This window comes from Paramisgurnus dabryanus, chromosome 1, assembly GCF_030506205.2.
Source record: "Paramisgurnus dabryanus chromosome 1, PD_genome_1.1, whole genome shotgun sequence".
NCBI lineage: Eukaryota > Metazoa > Chordata > Actinopteri > Cypriniformes > Cobitidae > Paramisgurnus > Paramisgurnus dabryanus.
In genome coordinates, this window is record NC_133337.1 from 35014457 (window position 1) to 35038133 (window position 23677).

The 23677-nt window shown below is 36.4% G+C and overlaps 1 protein-coding gene across 3 annotated transcripts in view; it reads right to left on the reverse strand.

Annotated features, from left to right (window-relative positions):
* Positions 1-23677, reverse strand: part of anks1b (ankyrin repeat and sterile alpha motif domain containing 1B) — a 248589-nt gene that overhangs the window by 150524 nt on the left and 74388 nt on the right. For all 3 annotated transcript variants that reach the window (XM_065268491.2, XM_065268490.2, XM_073814739.1), the window contains 5 exons: positions 22945-23020; positions 20265-20366; positions 16596-16718; positions 15797-15978; positions 14901-15017 (listed from right to left, as the gene is read on the reverse strand). In XM_065268491.2, coding sequence (XP_065124563.1) covers positions 14901-15017; positions 15797-15978; positions 16596-16718; positions 20265-20366; positions 22945-23020 — 600 coding nt within the window. The remainder of the gene's footprint in view (positions 1-14900; positions 15018-15796; positions 15979-16595; positions 16719-20264; positions 20367-22944; positions 23021-23677) is intronic.

Here is a 23677-nt window from a genome sequence, read left to right on the forward strand (position 1 = left end):
TTTGCAAACCCATGGTGAATCACGGAGGAATTGCAGGTTTTTTTTGTGTTTTTAATTTGTTGTTGTGTTTTTTAATTTGTAGTTGTGTTTTTTAATTTGTAGTTGTGTTTTTTAATTTGTTGTAGTGTTTTTTATTTTGTAGTTGTTTTTATTTTGTTGTAGTGTTTTTTGATTTGTTGTAGTGTTTTTTTAACTTGCTGTTGTGTTTTTTATTTTGTTATGGTTTTTTATTTTGTTGTAGTGTTTTTTAATTTGTTGTAGTGTTTTTTTTACTTGCTGTTGTGCTTTTTATTTTGTATGGTTTTTTATTTTGTTGTAGTGTTTTTAAATTTGTAGTTGTGTTTTTAATTTGTTGTAGTGTTTTTTAATGTTTAGTTGTGTTTTTTAATTTGTAGTTGTGTTTTTTTAATTTGTAGTTGTGTTTTTTTAATTTGTAGTTGTGTTTTTTAATTTGTTGTAGTGTTTTTTATTTTGTAGTTGTTTTTTATTTTGTTGTAGTGTTTTTTGATTTGTTGTAGTGTTTTTTTAACTTGCTGTTGTGTTTTTTATTTTGTTATGGTTTTTTATTTTGTTGTAGTGTTTTTTAATTTGTTGTAGTGTTTTTTTAACATGCTGTTGTGCTTTTTTATTTTGTATGGTTTTTTATTTTGATGTAGTGTTTTTTAATTTGTAGTTGTGTTTTTAATTTGTTGTAGTGTTTTTTTATTTGCTGTAGTGTTTTTTAACTTGCTGTTGTGTTTTTTATTTTGTATTTGTTTTTTATTTTGTTGTAGTGTTTTTTAATTTGCTTTAGCGGTTTTTAATTTGCTGTAGTGTTTTTTTCATTTGTTGATGTTTTTTAATTTGTTGCAGTGTTTTTTAATTTGTTGTTGTTGTTTAGTAATTTGTTGTTGTGGTTTGCACTTCAGGGCCACCGTAGTTACCAATTTAAGTAATATTAAATTTAAGTTGATTAACTTTTTACTTTTACAATGTACTAGCAAAATATATATTTAATTTGTTTATTCTGCATGCTGTGTGACCATTACACCACACAACAATTTATAAGAAAACTGAGAACTCGCAGAAACGTTTTATAGACCAATAAAAGAAAATTACCAGATTGAGGTCTAATAACAGGTAATATGACAATAACTATGTAAAATATTAAAAATGAAATAAAAAATAATAAACAAACTAAATAAATAATTAATGATTAATAAACGAAAAATAAAGTTAAACATGCAAATGTGCTATTAGAATACTGAAAAATGTACTTTAAGTACTTCAAGTAAATAATTTAGGGTCAAGGCGGATCGGTTAACAAAAACGTTTGGAAAAACCCTGCTGGGTAATGAAACAACTTTTTAATTTAGTGCTTAAAATGCTTATGTAAAGTTTTCATCCACGATGCTAAAGATGCTGGAGATGCTTGCTATGCAGTTGCTAAAGCATTCATAATGATTTTAACCTATTGTGGTATGGTTGCTTGCTAGGGCATTGCTCACTTGCTATAGTCAATAGAGCCCACCACCAAATCTCTATGTGACCCAAGACCACAAAACCATTCATAAGGGTAAATATTTTTTACGTTTTTTTTTTTTTTTTTTTAATAAGTAAGCTGATATATGACATATGCACTGTAAAAAGTGTTTCTGTCCCTCAGTAGATTTAACAAAAATAAATTGAGTAAACTGTATTAAAAAAAATTAATTCTTGTTTTTTTAATCAAAATATGAGTTAAAATAAAATAAAAATTGGAATAAATTGATTAATTCTATATGAACACATTATTGAGTAAATTCAACTTAATTTTATTATCTATAATCGATTTAAATTTGTAAGAAAGAAATTAACTTAATAATTTTGTGTTAAAACTACATGAATTATTTTAGTAAACACAACTAACTAGGCAGTGGACTTGCAGTTCCCAGCATGCTTTGCATGAGACTGCATTTGGAGAGTGAAATTTGAATTTAAACTTTTTTTGTTTTGTTTTTAACTATAAAGAAAGACTTCTTAGAGTTTAATGTTCATTTATCTTCAATATTTGGAAGAGTTTCTGTTTTTTCTTTGAGTTTTGTAGTTACCATTGTTCAGAAGACTGGTGCTTGTGCATAGACTGCATACTGAAGTATGTTGCGCTTTACAGCTGCCCAATACGAAACTGAGTGGGTGCGTTGTTTGAATAAACGTTTCTAGCCCTCATCTCACGGCATAAAAAACAACAACCATAAATATGTTACCTGTACCAAGAAAAGTAGGTTTATCTAACTGAGTAATACTAGTACAATTAGTTAACTCAACTCAATTTTATTGCATTCATATTAAGTAATGTTAGTGTGTTCAATATACTTAAAAAAGGTTGCAAGTTGACTCAACCTAAAACTTCCCATGCAGTCACTTGCCTCACTTTTTATAAGTTAGATCTAGGTATTACTTTTTACAGTGTGGTTTGTAAGGATATATTTAGGATATATACAGTATATATTTACAATATTTGGTCGAGATACAATAATTATTGCGAAAATTGCGTTTACAGTTGCCTAAATGAGGCCCTTAGCAAATGCATCCACTCACAAAAATAAGTTTTTATATATTTACGGTAGGAAATTTACAAAATATCTTCATGGAACATGATCTTTATATTATATCCTAATGATTATTGGCATAAAAATCACAATAATTTTGATCCATACAATGTATTTTTGGCTTTAATTTGCTACAAAATTGCTGCTGCTTAAGACAGGTCTTGTGGTCCAGAGGCACGTACTGTGCAAAAGTCTTAGGCCACCATGCCAGAATTAGATTTGTTGTTTTTGCAATGTTATAGTGATCATAAATAATTATTTCTCAGTCTCTTTAATAGAATTCATCTAGAAAATACAGAAAAGGTGTATATAGTATTAAAAACTGTATAAAAATTTTTTTTTTAGGGTAAACTCCCCTTCCACTTGAGCAATATCAGGAATCTGCAGGAACTCTTAAACCTAAATAAAATTAAATCCTAATTACTAAAGAAATTTGTCTTTTTACTTCATTCTGCTCAAGATGTGTTTATTGCCAAGAGAGGTCACACTAAACACCGAAGATGCCTAAAGAAGACATTTAGTCCTGAAAATTTAATTTGTACATATTTCCTGTTTGTATCTTAATAAAATAGATTGAAAAATGTACATTAAGTGTACATAACTGATAAATCACATAATTTGAATGCACTGTAAGATGCTTGTATATAAGCGCCTACACGAATGCAAAAAAGAAATAATATGTAAAAGAATGAAGAACGGGAAATGGTAATAGTGATGTTTGCTTTAACGAATCATCCTCTCTTTATCTGTACTGTATGTACTGTCCTTGTAAATGATCTGCTAACCACCCTTTTCCACCCATTTCCCTTTCCCCTAATTTTCTATTTTCACTTTATTTTACTACTAAGCTTCAGAACAGAGGCCCTCCAGAGATCCACACAGAGAAAAGACTAGAGACCGAGCAAGATACAGAACTTACATTTAGACTTCTTGTGCGAGTTTTAATAGCGCTGGGTGATGCAAACGCAAAGTCAGATCTACGCTGGGGGATAAACTTCGAGAGCAGGAAGGAGGGGAAGTGGATGGGCTTTGGATCAGGAGTTTCCTGCCTTGCACGTTAGCACACTTGCACGGGAAACTACACGCTGGCCATGAATAATGAGAAATGACTAAGGATGTTGACAACAAATGTTACTACGTAGGAGTCACACAGTTTTAACCCAAAAAATGAAACTCGCGCACAAACGTTTATTTGTGGAAATCCCATAGACTTCTATTGTCAATTATAATCACTTAATCTTAACTTCAATTTTTTGGTTTAAAGATTTTTTTCTAATCAAGGATGTCCCAAAGACAGGTTATATGAGTTTTAGCCTACAACTAAGTTTATCCCCAAACTGACTATATACTAGTAGACACAAACACAACATAGTCCATAAATGACAAAATAGTTTGGTACCTGCTTATCGTAGTCTCCTCATGTCTTCACTGTAAGTGTTAAAATACAACCCTCCGGCAGCAAATACAAAATGACCCCCGAATATCCGTGCACACCACAATTCCCTATCTCTCCCTCTCTCTCTCTCTCTCTCTCTCTCTCTCTCTCTACATCTGACAGTAGAGACAGGAACTAATTTTTTGTCTCAGAAAAAGGAAGGCTGCAAACAAACATAAGCAGCTCGGGTCAGTAATTAACGTGCTGGAGCTGGACTCGGATCCAAATCGGAAATCTGCCCGGGTGGCCCCGGTCACACCCGCACTCTTCACGGGGCCTGACGAAACTTTTAGTCCTCTTTAACCGTTTCTCTGTGTGCATTACGTTACATGTATCCTTCGTTGTGTGAATTCTATCTTTCTTCTTTTATTTGGTGTACAAGCACTCGATACAGTATCTGATCTGAAAGGGGTCGGTCATTTCCGGTGTTTTTCTGCATATTTTGGAGGACCCCACAGCATAAAGGGCCCTCAGAGACGTCCCAGAACAGATAGAGGGATTGATATAAAGGGACAGAGAGAACATAAGTGAGCTCTGTCATTTGGTCACATGCTTTTGAGGAGGTCTTCGCATACAGGGGGGAAGCTGTACTCAGTATATAACACAATACGGTTCACCGCAAGGTTGGGTTATAAACAGAAGCAACAATAAACCGGGAATGACGAAATTACAATTAAATAACTCCTGCGAGATGCAATAGTTAGACTGCTAAAAGCCAGGTGAAATGAATCTCATTTGGTTTGATGTAACAAAACCCCTCGGTAATGACTTCAACAAGCATGAAATGTCTCAGAGCTGTTACAAAATACCCAAATCGCTTGGTTTTCTTCCTTCCATTTAATGTCTCGGTGGATTTAGCACCTGCTCTCGACTCAACCTTTCCAAAAACCATGAAATCTGCTATGCACTTTTCCTAAGTACACCGGCTCAGGGATTTGGCGTAAGGGGCGCAGAAAATAAAGCACACGGTGCAATGCTGACTATTAAATCTGCGGTGCACGGTGCAAAGCTGACTATTAAATCTGCGGTGCACGGTGCAAAGCTGACTATTAAATCTGCAGGCCACACGCTCCTAGCAAGAGACGTCTAAAGTGCATTTAGGGTATTAATGCCCTAAAGGCTCTTTTGGAGCATTCAGATGCAAAACCCTTTACGTGCATCTGACATGTTTTCTTAAAATTAGCATTTTTTATTAGGCTCTTAAAGGGACATTCAATTTTTTTTTGAAAATATGCTCATTTTCCAGCTCCCCTAGAGTTAAACATTTGATTCAAACTGTTTTGGAATCCATTCAGCTGATCTCCCGATCTGGCGCTAGCACTTTTAGCATAGCTTAGCACAATCCATAGAATCCGATTAGTTTATTAGCATCGCGCCTTAAAAAATAACCAAAGAGTTTCAATATGTTTCCTATTTAAAACTTGACTCTTTTGTAGTTACATTGTGTACTGAGACCGACGGAAAATTAAAAGTTGCGATTTTCTAGGCAGATATGGCTAGGAACTATACTCTCATTCTGGAGTAATAATCAAGGACTTTGCTGTCGTAACACGGCGGCAGGAGGCGCAATGATATTACGCAGCAGCCGAACATAGTCCCCTGCCATTGAAAGTTACTAAGGGGACTATTTTCGTGCAGTGTGTAATATAAGACCCGGAGATCAGCTGAATGGATTTCAGAATGGTAAGAATCAAATGTTTAACTCTAGGGGAGCTGGAAAATGAGCATATTTTCAAAAAAAGTGGAATGTCCCGTTAAGTTCAGCAATTTCACTTTAATGGCAATGAGAAGGTTATTAGTCAGTAATTGAAATGCCTTATTTCACAAATGTCACTTTAGTCATTTCATTGGTATTTAAAGTAGGGGTTTTATGGTATTTCATGTATTCTGACTTATTAACACAGTTAAAGAGTTGGATTCCTCATGCAAAACATGTGCGAAGATTCAAAGAACCATTTATATGTATGATGGAGTATTTCTGTGCCGAATGCACTTCGTCTGGGTTTGTATCTAGAAGTTTTTTTTCAACTACTGAATCTGTTGCCTAAGTAGTGGTGTAGTAACAGTGGAAGTCCTTACATGGGCATTTCACCCGGAATAGCGCACATACACACCAACCATAGATATATACAGTAGATGTCGCCTCGGCCACGACAGTTCATTGGACCGAAGGCGTCAACTAGAGCCGCCATCTTGAAACAGGGGAGCCCCGCATCAGCGTCATTGTAGGCAATGGTGTAACGGAAATAAAATCACCATGAATGCGATTTTCTTGGTTTTCTTTTGGTTCGTTTCAACAGTCAGACATGTTTTTAGCATTAAGTCCAGAAAAAAATTAAAGTTTTGAAATTATGAAAATGTACTTTCTCTAACTATAATGCATATAGCGCTAGTAGGCCTTACATCCATACGCAGCACAAACGTCCGGCATCGTCCATGAATTCGAAGTACAGGCGGAGATAGCAACTTAACCTAGCTACTTCCTATGACAAGACCCCTGTTCTAAGATGGCGGCGGTTTTGACGCATGCTTTGAACCCCAAGGCGACATCTAGGGGCTGTTTACACTTAGTATTAAGATGTGTTTTCATCGATCGGATCACAAGTGGACAAGAGAGACACATTACGTTTACACCTGGTATTTAAATCCATCTCTTTTGTCAACTTTGGACCGCTTCTGTCCTGAATACTGTGAGGGGGCGGTCTGTCGAGACGGTGGGCGTGTATCTCTGCTGTCATTCAAACGCGAGCGGGAGTAATTATGAGTTTATATGGACGCAAACTAATTTTATGTCGGAGTCCACTGCTTGTTTAGCAAGTAAACATGCTGCACAGTGTTTTGTACGTGTATATGTTAGAGATTTCTCTGAATTTTCAGCGCAATTGATGAAATAGTATCGCGCAACTTTCACACGCTTTAAAAACTAAACTACGGAGATCAGCCGCTTTAATTTTATCAATAAAGGCTAAAAATAGCGCTGGTCACCGTGTGTTCACGCCAGAAGTCAGAAAAGACGTAAAACTTGTGTTTAGTACCTCAGATTAGATAAATGGGCGGAGAGAAGGCGGTCGCGTGTGGCTGTTCGAACACATTCAACCACATGTGCGTTTACACCACAAACGCAATCCGATTGAAAGGGGTTTGACTACCTCTGAATGTGGTTGAAAGTGGTCGAAAGTGGACGCGTTCAAAACGTTTTGAACACCTTTTACACCTGGCATTAACATCGTCCACTTGTGATCCGATCAACAAAAACGCATGTTAATGCCAAGAGTAAACAGCCTCCTAGTGTACATATCTATGCACACCAACCAAGAGCTGACACAAAATCAATGTCAACAAAGAAGTGTGTTGTTGTTGTTTGTGAGGGAAATGTAAACTTGTTCAGCTTGAACCCAGCATTATAGAAACAATGTATATAGTTTGTTTATCTAGGGTAGTAGCGGAGTTGCGTGTGTGTGTTTGTTAAACACTGGATTTCGTTGAAATGGGGCAGTGACAACCGGGTCATGAGTCCCAGGCGGTAAGTAAAACTGCATCAAATCTCAAGCTTTGTTGGAAATCGGTGCGTACATGCATATAATGTAAACCACACAAACATATAAAACTGTGTCCCAATTCAAGGGCTGCGACCTTCTAAGCATGCGACGTTAAAACACGAGCACTCTGTCTTTCAAGGTGGCAGCCTCAGAAGTCCGCGAAATGAGACGGTCTAACCTTCAGAGGACCTATAATTTGGTCACCTGCTGCACGCACCCACCGCGCCTGTCAGCAGGACACAGCGGAGACGTTTCTGATTTATTAAAATAAATATGGAATCAGAAAAATATTTATTTTTGACGCAATCAGTCTTAAAATACATCCTTAGAAGGTTTTGAATTGGGACACAGCTAATGTGAATAGTATGTTATCCAGAAATAGTCGGATAATTTTTTGTGTATATTGCATGCTCATGACTGGCTCCGCCCACGGTACGCCTTCAGGAGCTTGGCTTTTTTGAAGTAGCGGTACAGCTGATCTGTCTCTATAAATGTGATAAAACTAAAGAGTCTTCAGAGATATGAAGGATGCAATACTAGTCTATAAACGAAATTAGGATTAGGATAGGATTAAGACATTGCCAAACAAGTAACCAAAAAACTAAAGGTAGTCATCCACACACATACTCACAGAAGACACTTCGTAAGGGCCAAAGGGGAAACTGGAAGTATTTGGAGATAGAGACGGACGTCCTTATGCAGGACGAACTGACATCACAGTCTATGACGTTCACATTCTTTAGCCGTCCTAATTATCTCTCAACATTTAAAAAGGAAGCACAGAAACCCTATGTTGAATGAAGTCACAGTTGAGGCAATTTTCAATGCGAGTCACGGATGCATAAGGAAGATAAAGCTGTGTCACAGGAGAAGGAAAATGAAGATTGAAACAAAGATGACGATGGAAATGTTTAGTGCTTACATCCCCCATAGCTCTTTTTTGAATGTCTAGCCTTTTCTTTCATATCGATTTAGTTTTATAACACTATAGGAATCAGTGCAACAACAGCACCATTAAGTCTAATCCAAACATTCAGCATCAATAACGTAAAAAGTCAAGGCTGTCGCTGCTCACAAAAAGCTACGAGCAGAAGACCTTTAAACATGTTATGTGAATGATTTTAAGAGCATAACTGCACAGACACCAGCATATAGTGACGTAATACGCTTGCTTAGTAGTAAATGAGATTTTGATTAGTTAAATTGACCCTTAAACATTTGTATAAATCATCCATCAATAGGGTGTTTGAGTCGCGTTGCTTGCTGCATCACTGAATCTGTATATTTATATGCAGCATGTCCTTCTCCTGGATTTGGCTCTAAATGGGCTCATAAAATAAAGGCTGTCGTTTAGGATACTTATTTCTGTGCTGTTTTCAGAATGATCTATTAAATGGCGAATACTGGCCATGCTCTGCTCCTAAATCACACTGCTTGGGCAGCCATTGAGAAGGGACATAACTTTCATCTAACACACATACACACACACAAAGCCATTGAGCCCAATTACATCAGACAAATGACATTACGCACATGAAAACAAGACTTTCAAGAGCACTTACACCGGTTTAAGTGGATTTTGTAGGGATATAAAGTCACTAAAGAATTTGAGGTATATAAAAGCAATTAAAGATTAATATGTGAATAATATGTATAAGAAATAACTTGAACTTTTAGTATTCGGATTTGATAAAAGTGTGGCAGTTTGTTAAATACATGCATTCAAGTATGACATTAGTCCCTTTCACACATACAGGGCTCTATCTTACACCCGGCGCAATGGAGCGCAATGCGCGACGCAAGTGTCTTTTGCTAGTTTCCACCCTGCGCAATTATCATTTGCACGTATAGCGCCACGTTGTTTAAATAGCAAATGCATTTGCGCCCCCTTTTCTGATCTAAAAATGAGGTGTTCAGGTGCATTGTTGGCGCGTTGCTATTTTGAGGCAACTAAAATAGACTACGCCATTGACCAACAAAAACCTGCTCTTAAGTCTAAAGTCAATGGCGCAATATGTTTTTTTGTTATTTAAAGAGTGCATTAGGAATATGCGCCTATAAACAGGACGACAACGCGGGTTTGCTTATCACATACATGAATGCGCAGCAGCACAAAAAGGCTTTTAAATATGAAAGATTAATGGATTTAAAAGATTCTTATTGAATCTTGGACATAAATAAGGACAGATTATGAGACGTTAGAAGTTGTAAAGAGCTGCTTCACCTGCAGCCTGGTAAGTAAGTAAATGCTTTGCTTTAAACAAATGCATCTGTTTTTAAATGTTTTTTTTTTAAATGCTACCTCACAGATTTATTGTATATGATGACTCTGTACCTGTGGATATGGTGAGATGAGAAACATTTTTAAGTAATGCTTAAAAAAACTCAGGCGCTGTCCAAGTGCTGAAACGTGCAGAGAGCCGTTTGTAAATTCTTTATCTCAAATAGAGTATTTTTAGAGTACAAACCTTTTCTTACATACTTGTAAATTATTTTTGATGATATTGGATAGCCATACATTTAAAGCAATTAAAAACCTGCTTTTTTACTTCCATGACTAAAAGAAAATGGGTTTTAAAGGTTTTAATAAAAAAATTACAATTTCAATACAAGTGAAAAACAACACAATTATTTAACATTAATCTTAAACTGGGGATCTTCTTCCCTCCGCTTAGTTTTTCAGTTTACAAAGTCTGTTATCTAAATAGGGATTAGACATAGCGCCAGCGCAACTGGCTTTTAAAGGGAATGAGAGCTGAGACTCTCATTGGTTTATTGCACGTTACGCCCAAAATACTCCCTTTACTCATTAAACAAGGACCAACCCTTTTCGACCGCGGTTAAATTAGCAAAAGTGGATTCGGACACGCCCATTTAGACGTTGCGCTGTGCGCTTTAGACAATGTGCTTAGATCGGTAAAATAGAGCCCACAGTCTTTACTGGTAAATTACTGGTAAATTGAACATGTGTGAACAGAACCTTTCTGGTAAATCATTGCTGCCAATAAACCCTTTCGTGAGTAGACGTCACAGAAACATCACTGCGAGCTGTGCGCACAATGTGGTTGCAGAAAAAACTGTGGAAATGAATTACACAAAAGTAAAATGGGCAAGATAACTCACTAAAAAATGTCTTGTTGTGCTGTTAAGTGTCAGAATAGGAATGCCGAAAAAGATGGCCTTTATTTTTATAGTATACTGTCGTCGAAGACACCATTTGAAGATAAACGTAGGTGTTTATGCCTGCAGTAAGCCCTTAAACAGACAGACTGAAGTGATGAAATCATCTGGAAATCTTTTAATAATCAGAATAGAAAATAATTAGAGAAGATGTCCGGTGTTCTGTTGAAGTCTGTTCCCTCTGTGTTTCTTATAGCGTTTATCACGTTACATTTATAATTTATTTAGACTAAATGCTTTTTTATACTGAAAAAACAATAATATCACCATTTATTAAATATTTTATACTTTTTTCCATTTTCTATTATACTCTTAACCTTATATCTTAGCTTATGTCTTCTTCCTGTTTGGTCTCAAATAATTATGTTTACATGGTTAATAAATATATGAATAAAGCACACACACACACACACACGATGTAAAGTGATATTAATGTATAAACAGACCTATGCATTTTAATTTGTATGTAAACATAATAGTTTTAAACATGTAGGCTATAAATTTAAGGAAGAAATAATAGAAAACAAGAAAATTATGAAATATTTAATAAATTATATTATAGAATACATGATAGTATTGCTTTTATGTGTAATTAAGCGATTTACACTGTAAAAATAATTGATTTACCAATAAAGAACAATACATATACATTACATACATGCATTTCAGTAGCCAAGCCATTTAAACTTTTTATTTATCTAAAAAATAAACGTAACGTAATTTAAAATGCTATAAGAAACATTACGCTAAAGGGAAACATAGGGGAATCAGACTTTGACAAAACACCGGATCCATAACAATCACGCTTTAATGCTAAAACACTTCTCAGCGCTACTGCAGAGCTGTCACTTTCTGCAACCAGTTTGGTTCTGGCCACAAAAACCTCATCTCTGTTTGCAAACACGTAAATGGTGTACTTACCAGTAAGAGAGGTTGTAATTTACTGGTAAGCGCTGTGTGTTAGGGATGCTAAACAATTAATCGTGATTAATCGTTAGCAGAATAAAAGTTTTTGTTTACATCACATATGTGTGTAAACTGTGTATAATAAATATGTATATATATAAATATGAACACATTCATGTATAATTTTAAGAATTTTTTTTTTATATATTAAGTATTTATATTTATATATATATATATATATATATATATATACAAATGTATATACACATGTAAACATTTCTAAAACATATACATTTATGTGTGTACATTTATTCATACAAATTTTTTATACACAGTTCACACACATATATAATGTAAACAAAAACTTTTATTCTGCTAACGATTAATCGCGATTAATTGTTTAGCATCCCTAGAAAAATTACCAGCATTAGAATGGACAACGTCATAACGCATAACAGTGATGCGCGGGTCAATGTATAAACAACCCGCACCCCGCAACTCGGACCGCAAAACAATTAAAAATAAATATTGTACCCGACTCGCTCCATGGCCTGCATTTTTAAAAGTAGTAATTGTTTAAAATAGTTAATGGGCATCTTTATTTCAAATGAGCCGACCGACCGCAACCCGAATATCATTAAAAATATTTTTGGATGACTCGTAACCGCGGGTGACCGCAGGCACCCGCTCATTTCGGATCAACCCACGCATAACGACTACTTCAGGGCCAATCATAACCTTTCGATACAGATGATTCGATTATCCCCGCACTGTTTACTAGGGGTGTGATGAGACACTTAATCCACTAGACACAAAATTGGGTTTACAAGAACGAGACGAGATTTTTACATTTTTTTAAAAATCCTCAATGATCAAATAAATTAATGGGAAACTGAAATCACATTATATTAAAATGTTTTAACTAGTCTCTTACAATTATTTTGCTAATTGATAATGAAGTATGTTGATATTTTTTGGTAATAAAAATAGACTCAAGTGAGCAATAACTTTTAAAATTACATAATAATGACGATGCAATAATATTTGGTTCAAATAAAGTATCAAAACAAGTAAACATATTACAGTGATATACGCCTTTGTAATAAAAAAAGCATTATGTATTATAACAAATGCCTGCAGGGGGCACTAACGGACCGGCTTCCGTTACTTTCACTTTAGATGCTTACTTTTAGCCAAACAACGTTTAAATCCATTTAAATATTTAATATTTGTCCAATTCTTTACAAAGAAATGATACAACCACTGTTATTCTTGAGCAAGAACATGCAAAGATAAAATCATATAAACTCAATGCAACGCATCTTAGACGAACATGCAGTAAAGCACGCAGGACATACAGTAAAAGACTGAATATAAAGCATGCACATTGAACTGGAAAAGGTTTAGCCAGAAACGTAACTTTATGCTGATATTAGGACAGTGGCCGGCGCTGGCCGCAAACAGAAAGCTGCATCCTCCTCAATATTTCTTAAAGGGACAGTTCACCCAAAAATAGGTCAACTCATGTTGCTCTAAACCTGTATGAGTTTCTTTATTCTGCTGAACACAAAAGAAGATATTTTGATAAATGATGGTAAGCACAGAGTTGATGGTGCCCATTGACTTCCATGGCAGGAAAAACAAATATTATGTAAGTCAATGGGTACCGTCAACTGTGTGCTTACCATCATATCATCAAAATATCTTCTTTTGTGTTCAACAGAATAAAGAAACTCATACAACAGGACAACATGAGGGTGAGTAAATGATGATAACATTTTCATTTTGGGCTGAACTATCCCTTTAAATACGTATTTTTATATTAACCACCCAGAAACCGCTCATTTTGATTGTTACATTTAACTCTGAGAATAACTAAAAATAACTTTTTTTTAGCATATACTTGTTTGACTTTTATGAATCTGTCCTGTTAGATTATCAATGATTTTGGCTGTGCTTTGGAAGATATAAAGAGCTATCTGGGATGCTGAAACACACAGCTACACGACATCAGATCTTATTAGAGCAGAACCTACAGTATAATGACTGGGATCATTTGTATCAAATTCTGAGTTTGTCCTGATCCACCAACACAGTCAGACAGAAATGTACAGATCTTCAAGAATCATCTAGAAACAGGGTGTTCGGTCCCCGCACACCGCATCCGAAGTGCCAGTCGAACAGGAATGTGTCACTGCTGAATGTTTGTTTGTAAACAGTAATTTCATCTGCAAAGCAGACGCTAAAGACGAAAGCGCTTACTTTGATCTGAAAACACAAGACGATTTCGGCACGAAGATTAAAAGCGTGTTTGCTGACTGCAGCAATGGGAGAAAACTGCAAACAAAAGACGTGTTTGCGTAAATGTGAAAAGATGGTGAAAACAAAAATGCAAAAAAATAAAAAGATTTAAAACGATAAACGGCATGAATGGGAAAGCAGAGGCTTTGGCAACAAATGCCCAGTGTCTCTCTCTCTCTATTTTCTCCCTCTCAATATTTTCTCTCTATGTTATTGCGCAGTGCTGTGACGCACCTGTTTTGATGGAGACTTAGATCTGTCAATTGGGAAGTGGGTGGATATCCCACGCCTTGCACTTTATGAATTCGGTGTCTCCTAGCAACTACGAGAACCCCTCGGAAACCGTGTGCATGTCTGTCCCTGTGGAGCAGAGCCAGTGATGGAGTTAAGGGGGTTTGTTTGCGGGTGCCCAAGAATCACTCTCGGCTCAAGGAAACCCAACTCCTTCCCGGAGCTCGATTTCACCCTCCCCCAGCCCGCTGACATCTTCAATTGAACATCCCTGTTTCCATGGTAGCTGGAGGTCTCCTCACAAGTTGCAGGTGGGCGGATCAGTGTGTGACATGATTACACTTCCTGTGGGATAATGAGACTTCCTGTGTGAGGGAAGGGGATCCCTCTTCCTCATTCTGACACGCTCCATGGCATTAGACCACGGTCAAAGACTTGTGTGAGATTCCTCCGCACAAAATCAAAAATTTTGCATCTGTCCCACATAAGCTCTTTAATACAAAAACCATCAGAATATCTATAATACTACCAGAAAATCTCAAACTATTAACATTTGTGACCCCCGTCTGTGAAATCCAGGATAAAGTCTCAATGTAATTATGAGATTAGGAGCATCAAAGTTTGTCTTACTCAGTAAACATTAAATATATCAAGGTTATATTTTGCATTTGGAGCCATGTGAATACATTACGCTCATGCAGACCTTCTCAAAACAGACAAAGTATGTAAAATATGTACCTGAGAAAAGCCCAGGTTTCTGCAGCCATTGCAGGGAGTGAGCGCCTCCCAGAGGCCTGATGGACCACAGCTCTTTTCCTCTTCTTCCATCGCCGGGGGCAACGGAGGAGTGGGCCGCTGTAGCCGGATGAAAAAACACATACATTTGTTTAGTGTCAGCAGTGTAAGTAATACTTAAACACCCTATATATTTTTAATCACAACCAAAACAGGCTCAAGTTTAATAAAAGTGTCATCATCTTTTTTTAAATTTCAGAACCCTTTATAGAAGTTGCAAGTAATTTCAACCTCATCATGATCCACTATAAACTTGATGTCACATTTACTGCACGTGACTGCAATTGATCCTATTGGCTCGCGAGAGTGTCCGTGTGCATGCATGTCTCGGTTTGTTTATCTGGGCTTTGAACATCTGTGATTGATTCACCTGGCACAAATATATTCAATTGTATCGACCGGACAAGCGTGTGATTCACGCAGTCACTGTGAAAGGTAATGCGTGCCATAGTCACAAAAAATTTGCTCAAAATTAGTGCATAAAGCTCACATTCTCACTCACGTAAGATTAAACCCATCTCATACCGCAATATGATGAAGTCATATTAAAATCAAGATACTATTTGTGTTCAATAACGTCAGCGATTAAATCTGGAACTGTTTTTGAGCTATAAATATGTATTGTGAGATTATATAAACGGAGTAGATGCACAGTGCTGCATACTGTGTATGGCTCTGCCCTCTACTGGTGATATTGAAGAACCACACATCTGGCTTATCTATTACTCAAAGCTCTTTAGGAAATCTTTAGGTTGTACAAATATGTTCATTTATTGAAGATCCAAATTAAATCGAGAAGGAGCACACATAAGTTCCATAATTTCTTTTTCCAAACACACCTTGTTAATTCGAGTGAGGGTGCCGTTCCTATCTTCGTCGGAGAGACGCCCACTGCCGAAGCTCTCCATGGATTGAGAGTGAGAAGATATAGTTTGACAAAGTTCCTCAAAAGAGCAATCCTTATCACGACAAACCTTTATTTCATCTAGCAACTTGGACAATTCCCCTGTTACTGCATCATCTACGAGAAGAGAGATATGATATAATAATCAAGTCATCAAAATGACCTAGCTTTTATAAATAATCACATATTTACAAACTCTTTTTAAATGTATAGTGCTTTGTTTCTTCTGTCTTGCAATACATGCTTGTTTTGTTGCAAGGAGGTTAACAGCTGGGTCTGGCACACCTGTGATCATTATTAAATGCTTCCACAGCTGGAATGAAAGACTCTGCACTGCAACAACTGACCAGTAGGGGCGCTGTTGACTGCACTCAGAGCTCACACTCTTAATAAATCTAATCGTGTGAAACATTTACTCTCTGTTTGCATTTTTCTGTTATGAAATTAATAAAAGACACATTTAAAACTGAAATAGGTTATTAATGTATACAAACTGGAAAACCAATGGCCAACAATATGCTGCAATACAAATCCCATACCACAGGGTGTCGCCCTATGCAGTAAAAAGTATTATTACTATTATTGAAAGTATTCTCTCTGAGCAATGAATGAAATCTCTGTCATCAGTTAAATTAAAATGAAAAATTAATCTTATATTTATTCATTATTTGATATTTGTGTTAATAACCTAGTTTGGCCTTTTATTTGTTAACAACAGACATACAAAGTCATACTTTTATGTCTCAGAGATGGAGAGGGCACAGGTGAGGGCACAGACGTGCGCGGTGTTGGTACTGGACGTTGATGTAATAGCTCTTCTTGAAAATCCCCTTTGTCATAATCTGATATCATATAATCTAAAAAAGAGATATAGGAAGATATCGATTAATTCATAGTGTGCAGACAAACATGCTGATATTACCTAAAGCTGAAGTTTAGCCTCAGGGGTCCTCCTTAAGTTTCTAAGGGGTCCCAAGAAAGTTTCAAGACAAAGCAAAAATGGTTAAAGTCTTCTGTGATTCTAAATTCTAACCAATTATTTAAGTTTGTACACAAATTGCTGCTTTTATAATATAATAATTACTGTTTGTCTAACACATGTTAAAGTTTCTTTATACAAAATATGAATATATTTTAGGAAAGGGTCCCAAGCTAAAGGTTTGTGTGGGGGTCCCTGGCTGCCATCATAAAGTTTGAAAACTAAAGCAACACACTTCCAAACACAAAGCTGTATTCTTGAACACAAGGAATGTGCATCAAAAACAGCAGACAGTTTGCTTGATCAAATTCAGGACCTGAATGAAAGCAGGTATGGGAGCAGGAAATGAAATATCCCTGTGCTGTCACAGTCCAATCTTAATTCTTCCAAGAGTTTATTATTAACTCAAAATCTCATCTTCTGCTCAGACATCCATATTTAATTATACATTGCATTTCATCTACTTTGTGTGTGTGTGTGTGTGTGTGTGTGTGTGTGTGTGTGTGTGTGTGTGTGTGTGTGTACCTGGTAATTATCACGTTGTGGGGACCAATTGTCCCCATAAAGAGAGGAATACCAGTGTTTTTGTGACCTTGTGGGGACATTTTGATGTCCCCATGAGGAAACATGCTTATAAATCAAACAGAATGATGTTTATTGAGAGTGTGAAGTATCAGAAAGTTTTGTGTGATGGTTGGGGTTAGGGATTGGGGTAGGTAAGGGGAATAGAATATACAGTTTGTGTGGTATAAAATACATTACGTCTATGGAATGTCCCCACAAAACATGGAAACCAGAATGTGTGTGTGTGTGTGTGTGTGTGTGTGTGTGTGTGTGTGTGTGTGTGTGTGTGTGTGTGTGTGTGTGTGTGTGTGTGTGTGTGTGTGTGTGTGTGTGTGCTTTCCCTATTCTTTCATTCTTTCACTCTCTTTTCAAAACATACACTTTACGTTGGTGAAAACCAAAATATTTGTGATGACTGTAATTACAGCCCCATACAGCTACATTGCAGGCTACGCAAGCCACATGATAACCGTGAAAACAACAATAGTATCACAGCTCTGTCAAAAACAGTAGATTATAAAACCACAGCAACCGTTAGATTGGAATCCTTCACAATAGGAATTCTGGAATTTTGATATGAGAGTAGGGATAACTTTAATGTTAACTTTGTCCTGGAGAATAAAAAGGGACACTAAAGGGATTACGCATCAGATGTGTCAAAAGAAGTAACAGGAGTCCTGGATCTTAAAATCACATCTTTGTTACTTTTCAATATATAACACTGGGTTTAAAGTGGATGGGAAAACAAGCGAGCCAAAAAGAATTTAATTCTTAAACCAGATAACCACATCACATTCATTTATAAGGGTGTGTTTTGAATACTGGATTCTCAGGGGACCACCCTTTGAAACACATGACAAACTTTTGTGCTGTACGATATTGTATATGGAAAGCATTAGTCAGACCAATTCATTATGTAATGAGATTTTACAATCCTCTAAGATGTTAAAATAGCTGAAAAAAGTAACAATGTAATTACAATGTACAGTAGTAAACATCAAAGGCAGCAAATATACTCAAAAAACATTATATAAGAACAAGGCCCGCACATGAATTGAAGACAATTTGCGATAACTTGGTCAATTATGCGGTTAATCACAATAATTGCATACAAAGTAAAAGTTTTTGTTTGCATAATGTATATGTGTGTACATACATGTAAAAATTTAAGAAAAATTATATATATGAAGAGTTTAGTTCCAAAATGCGATAAACGGCATTTAAAAAAAAAGTTATCGCCAAAATCAGCATTGTATCAGGTCAGTATTAAAAAGTAAATTCTTAAAAATCCAATATCCGCCGTGTTATTCCGTCATCTTTTCTCCCATTTTTCCCAAAACGCGATAAACGCCACTCCTCCAGAAGTTGTGGTTTAAAAGTGCATTTTTTTTTTTCTTGTCAAAAATGACAATCGTTTTGCTAGATAAGACCCTTATGCCTCGTTTGGGATCGTTTACAGTCCTTTGAAACTCCGTTGAAAAAAACTGTTAAGTGTTGAGTTAAGTATTAAATGTTGGGCTCTATTAAAGTCCATTAAAATGAGAAAATGTAAATGTTTCTTAAATGCATACATGTGTCATGATCCTGTCAGCCCTGTATGTCTTTTTGCCTTGTTTCGTGTGACAGGATCATGGCAGCCCTTATTGTTATCTTGTTTTTGTGTGGAGAGACACGTGGCCTGTGTTTTGGGTACCTTATGCTCTCCTGTCTTAAGTCTTGACCCCGCCCCCGTTGTTTCCTCATTAATTATTCATTATTAGTTAACGCCCTTCACTTGTGTGTCCTCGTTCCCTAGTTCAGTGGTTCTCAAACTTTTTCAGTGTGCGGCCCCCCTTGTATACGGTGCATGACGTTGTGGCCCCCCAAAGAAAATTTATGACATAAAACGTTCCAAAACTTAAAATGTAAATTAAACAAAACATATTAAATTATTTAATGTAGTGCTGTCAAAGATTTAATTACACAGAATTTATAATCAATTTATTTATTTTTATAAAATGTCAGTAAACCGGGGCCCCCCTGGCACCATCTCAGGGCCCCCAGTTTGAGAACCACTGCGCTAGTTAAGTTCTCCCCTATTTAATGCCCTTGTGCTGTATCTTACGATGACGTTGTGTGTTCCTGTTTTGTCTCGTCCTGCCCTGCTTAGTGTCACATCATGTTATTTATTTGGGTTATTGTCATTGTTTGCCCTCTCGAGGGTGATTCTGTTATAATAAAAGTCTTTTTGTTCAAGAGCTGTCTGCAATTGGGTTCTGTCCTCCCCACACATGGCAGTGTGTGTATTTACTGTATATGCAATAATTCCACACAAGACACATATATTATGCAAACACAAATCGTGATTAATCCTTTGACAGCCCTAAACAATATTTAAAAACTTAAAATTATATAACAACATCCTTGTTTCACATTCTTTCTGGAATAAGAAAGAATCACTCTCTTTGGTTCGCCAGCCTCTCTGCTATCTGCATTGAACTAAAACTCTGACGATGCAAACAACTGCTATATGTGTATTGCAATATGCACAGTATTCTTATAATTTCTGTATATCTTGCGCCCCAAGTTGGATGTATTTTTCATGCTTTAGATGCATAAAGACATTCCTTAAAATATCAAAGCAGTATTGTGAAGATTTTAGCCAGACTATATCAGAGATTTCTCAAACACAAAAAAGGACTATTGTTCTCAATCTTACATAAACTTCCTGAAATGAACTTTTATCAATCGGTAAGCATTTGCTTTCTGATCTCCGGCAAGAACACTTTCTATAAACAATTTGTGCGCGTGTGTACGAGTATGAACATGTGTTTATAGTGTTTATGTCAACAAGTTCAATGTTGAGTCTGGACAACATTACCTTGTATAAGAGAAACAATCTGTTGTGATTTCTGAGATGGATGCTCTCTCAGTATCTCTAAAGCAGTTCGGCCCTGGCAATCTCTTATATTGGTATCAATTCCTGTGAGAGAGAGAGACAGAGAGAGAGAGAGAATTATAAGGAGACAGCAAAAATGCATGAAGAGCTCAAATGCAAAGCCTCTAAGTGCATCTGACATATGCATCTGACATGTTTTCTTGTAAATGTAATTGTATCAGGCTCTTATGTTTAGGTTCAGTAATTTCACTTTAATAGCAATAAAAAGGTTATTAGTCAGTAATTGTATTAGTCACTTATTATCTCTTTCCCCGCCATTGACGAGATATCTCGTCAATTAAGAGAAAACGCTTCCCCGCCAATGACGAGATTTTCCGTCTTTCCGCAATACCGCTATTATCCACCAGGTGGCGCAACTTTTTAAACCCGGAAGTATTGCCCTATGGCAAGCTGCTGCATGTCCGTGTCTGTTTTAAAGATCGCTCTGAATGGGATCTCTATGAAAAGTCCGTCACAAAAATAGAATTATTTTTGCTTTTTGCTCAAAATGTGTTTTTGCAAAAACCTAACCATATTCAAAAGCTGATTGCAAAAGAACCACTAAAGGTAGGATGAAACGTTTTTTTTGTTTGAAAGCAGAGGGTCTGTTCTTTCATTTGGTATATTGTATGTTTATATATTTAAAGAAGAACATTTTCTGGAAGGCATTAAACTTTGGTGAAAATCATGAAAAACGCTGGCGCTGGCTGGCAACTTTTTTTAAAAACGCTGGCGGTGAAAGAGTTATCACAAATGTCACAATACTCATATCCAGCCTGATCTCACAAAAAATATATATTTTACGAGTTGGCTACTTTGTATCAATTCATACGAAGTTAATCGTGCAAAATCGTACGATTCTCATGAAAAAAAAAAAAAAAAAGAACCTCTAACCCGCCCCTAACCCCAATGTCACAGGGGTCTAGGCAAATCGTACCAAAACGTATGAATGTGGTTGTATGAATTAATACAAATTAGCCAAATAAAATATGTACCAATTCTCGTGAGATAGGGTTGCCATATCATTAGTATTTATTAACAAATTTGACTTTCGCTGCAAAACCCTCTAAGTCCACTTAAAGAAAAAACTCTAGTTACTCTTCAACGCCCTTTGTGAATAAAAGTAAAAAAATTCTGTCACTATCATAAAAAACATCCTTTAGCTGGATAAAACTTATACTTGAAAAAAATCCTGGATAAAATCCTTGTACTAAAAGGATTTTGCTGAAAACTCGTCATGCGGTTGAATGTATACTGCCAACAAACCGGTATTTCAGAATTTCCTGAGGCCAAGGTTAAGCGGATTTCAAGCAAAAGTATTCAATGAACGTATGATACGTGCCAAGAGGTTTTTTGACGGAGGTAGCGTTTATCAGCTTTGTTGAATGTTGTTGAATGTTTTTTCCCCATGTATACATCTATACAAGTACATAAAACAATCCCTTCAAAAAACGCGATTATGCGATTGCATGATTTAATGCATAATCAGCCAAAGTCCACATATTTAGGGGGATGCATTTTTTTCAAATACGCCGCACTTTTGCAGCATAAATTGCAGATTTCCGTGCACAAAATATGCATGATTTCATAATCCCCGCATTTTCGTAGAAAAAATCACATATATCTTTGCATAAAGTTGAAAAATTATGTATTTAGCTCCCAAAAGCTGCTGCCATGGGAACGTTATGAAGTGACCTGATTATGTGACGTGAACATCACTGAAAAGCTGCAAAAGCTGAAAACAGTTTTTGCAAGTTCAAGCAGTTTTTGCAAGTTCCCGCACTTTCATTGCATAAAACTGCATAAATATCCCGCATATTCCATCGCATTTTTTAAGAAAACGTGCTGCAAGATCAAGGATTTTTACGGAGCACCTAAGGGGACATGGAGCAAAAATTAAATAAAGTTTAGTTTCATGTGCTCACGCGAAACTTTCACGTGAAAAAACGCGAAAGTTTCACGTGCGCACGCGATAGTTTCACGCGAGCACGCGATAGTTTCACGCGAGCACGCGAAACTAAACTTCAAAAAAAAATTCTGCACATGAAGGTTTTGCGTGAGTACATGAAAGTTTCACGTGAGCACATGAAACTAAACTTTAGATTTTTTTTACTCCAATGTCACCTTAGGGGCTCGGTAGATTTTTGCCTGCAACAATCACAAAAAAACTCCGCGTTTTTCTGGAGGGACTGATAAAATCTCAATAAACATTCAATAAATAAATACATAAATAAAACATCACTTCTGAATCCACATCTTCATGGTAGAAGCCCAAAACATTTTGCTTGACTTTTTTGTGATCATGACAAAAATAAAATAGCGAAATCCATACTTGGTTATTACTCCCCAAAAATAAATCTGCAAAGAATATTATAAAAAAGAAAACTTTGTTACCGTTTTTTTTACTAAACAATTTTTTTCAAACTTTTTATGAACAGAAGAGACCCAACGCTCTTTCCCTACAACAGGAAGTTCCCAAATCTTGACTTCCTGTTCCACAGCTGGCAGTTACAGAACAGTGTTAGGTAGATCACAGGTCACACAGGAAGTTAAAACACACAGTGGCTTTGCAAGACATATATATAACCCTCTCCAAAACATTGCACACACACACAATCCTTACCCGATTCAAGCAGGAGCTGAACTACATCCATCTTTCCAAAGAGAGCGGCTTCATGAAGCGCACTGCCTTTCTCCGTCTAATAGAGAAAAAGAGATAAAACCTCAAAATCTGAAGTGTAAACTCCACCCATAAATCCTAAAATGGCAATTACATAAAATGACATCTTTACTGTTTTCTCAAATCCAGCCGTCACAGTCTATGAGTGACTTGAAGTCATTTACTGGGGCGACTGGCAGGGTACTTTATATCGTGCTCAACTGTAAAGTACTTAACTACACCCAATTTAGCTCTGGAAACATTTATTCAATGTTCTACAATTAACGGCAATAGCGCTGTGAATTTACGAGGCTGACTGATGGGAGTGCCTGGCAAGTGCGGAGAACAAATGAAGAGAGAGAAAGGGTGAGAGAGCTTTTCATACGGTTGAGCGGGATCACTTTAATAGGCCACCGGGAGACCCTACATGGTACCCAATTGATCTGATCTGCCTTCATTGTACCACAGGCATCCATACGCTCTCCACTATTGCTTTTTTTCTGAATCCCTCCGGATTATATGAATGATGTTACATTGTTTATGAACACAATAATGCATCCTGTGAAATGCCTGTACATTTTCATAAAGTCTTTGAACAGAGTTTTATAACGGCATAATGCAAACAGGTACAGTACATTAGGTTACACAGAGCCACGAGTAAGTGCTGATACACAGAATACAAACATACTGTAAGGCT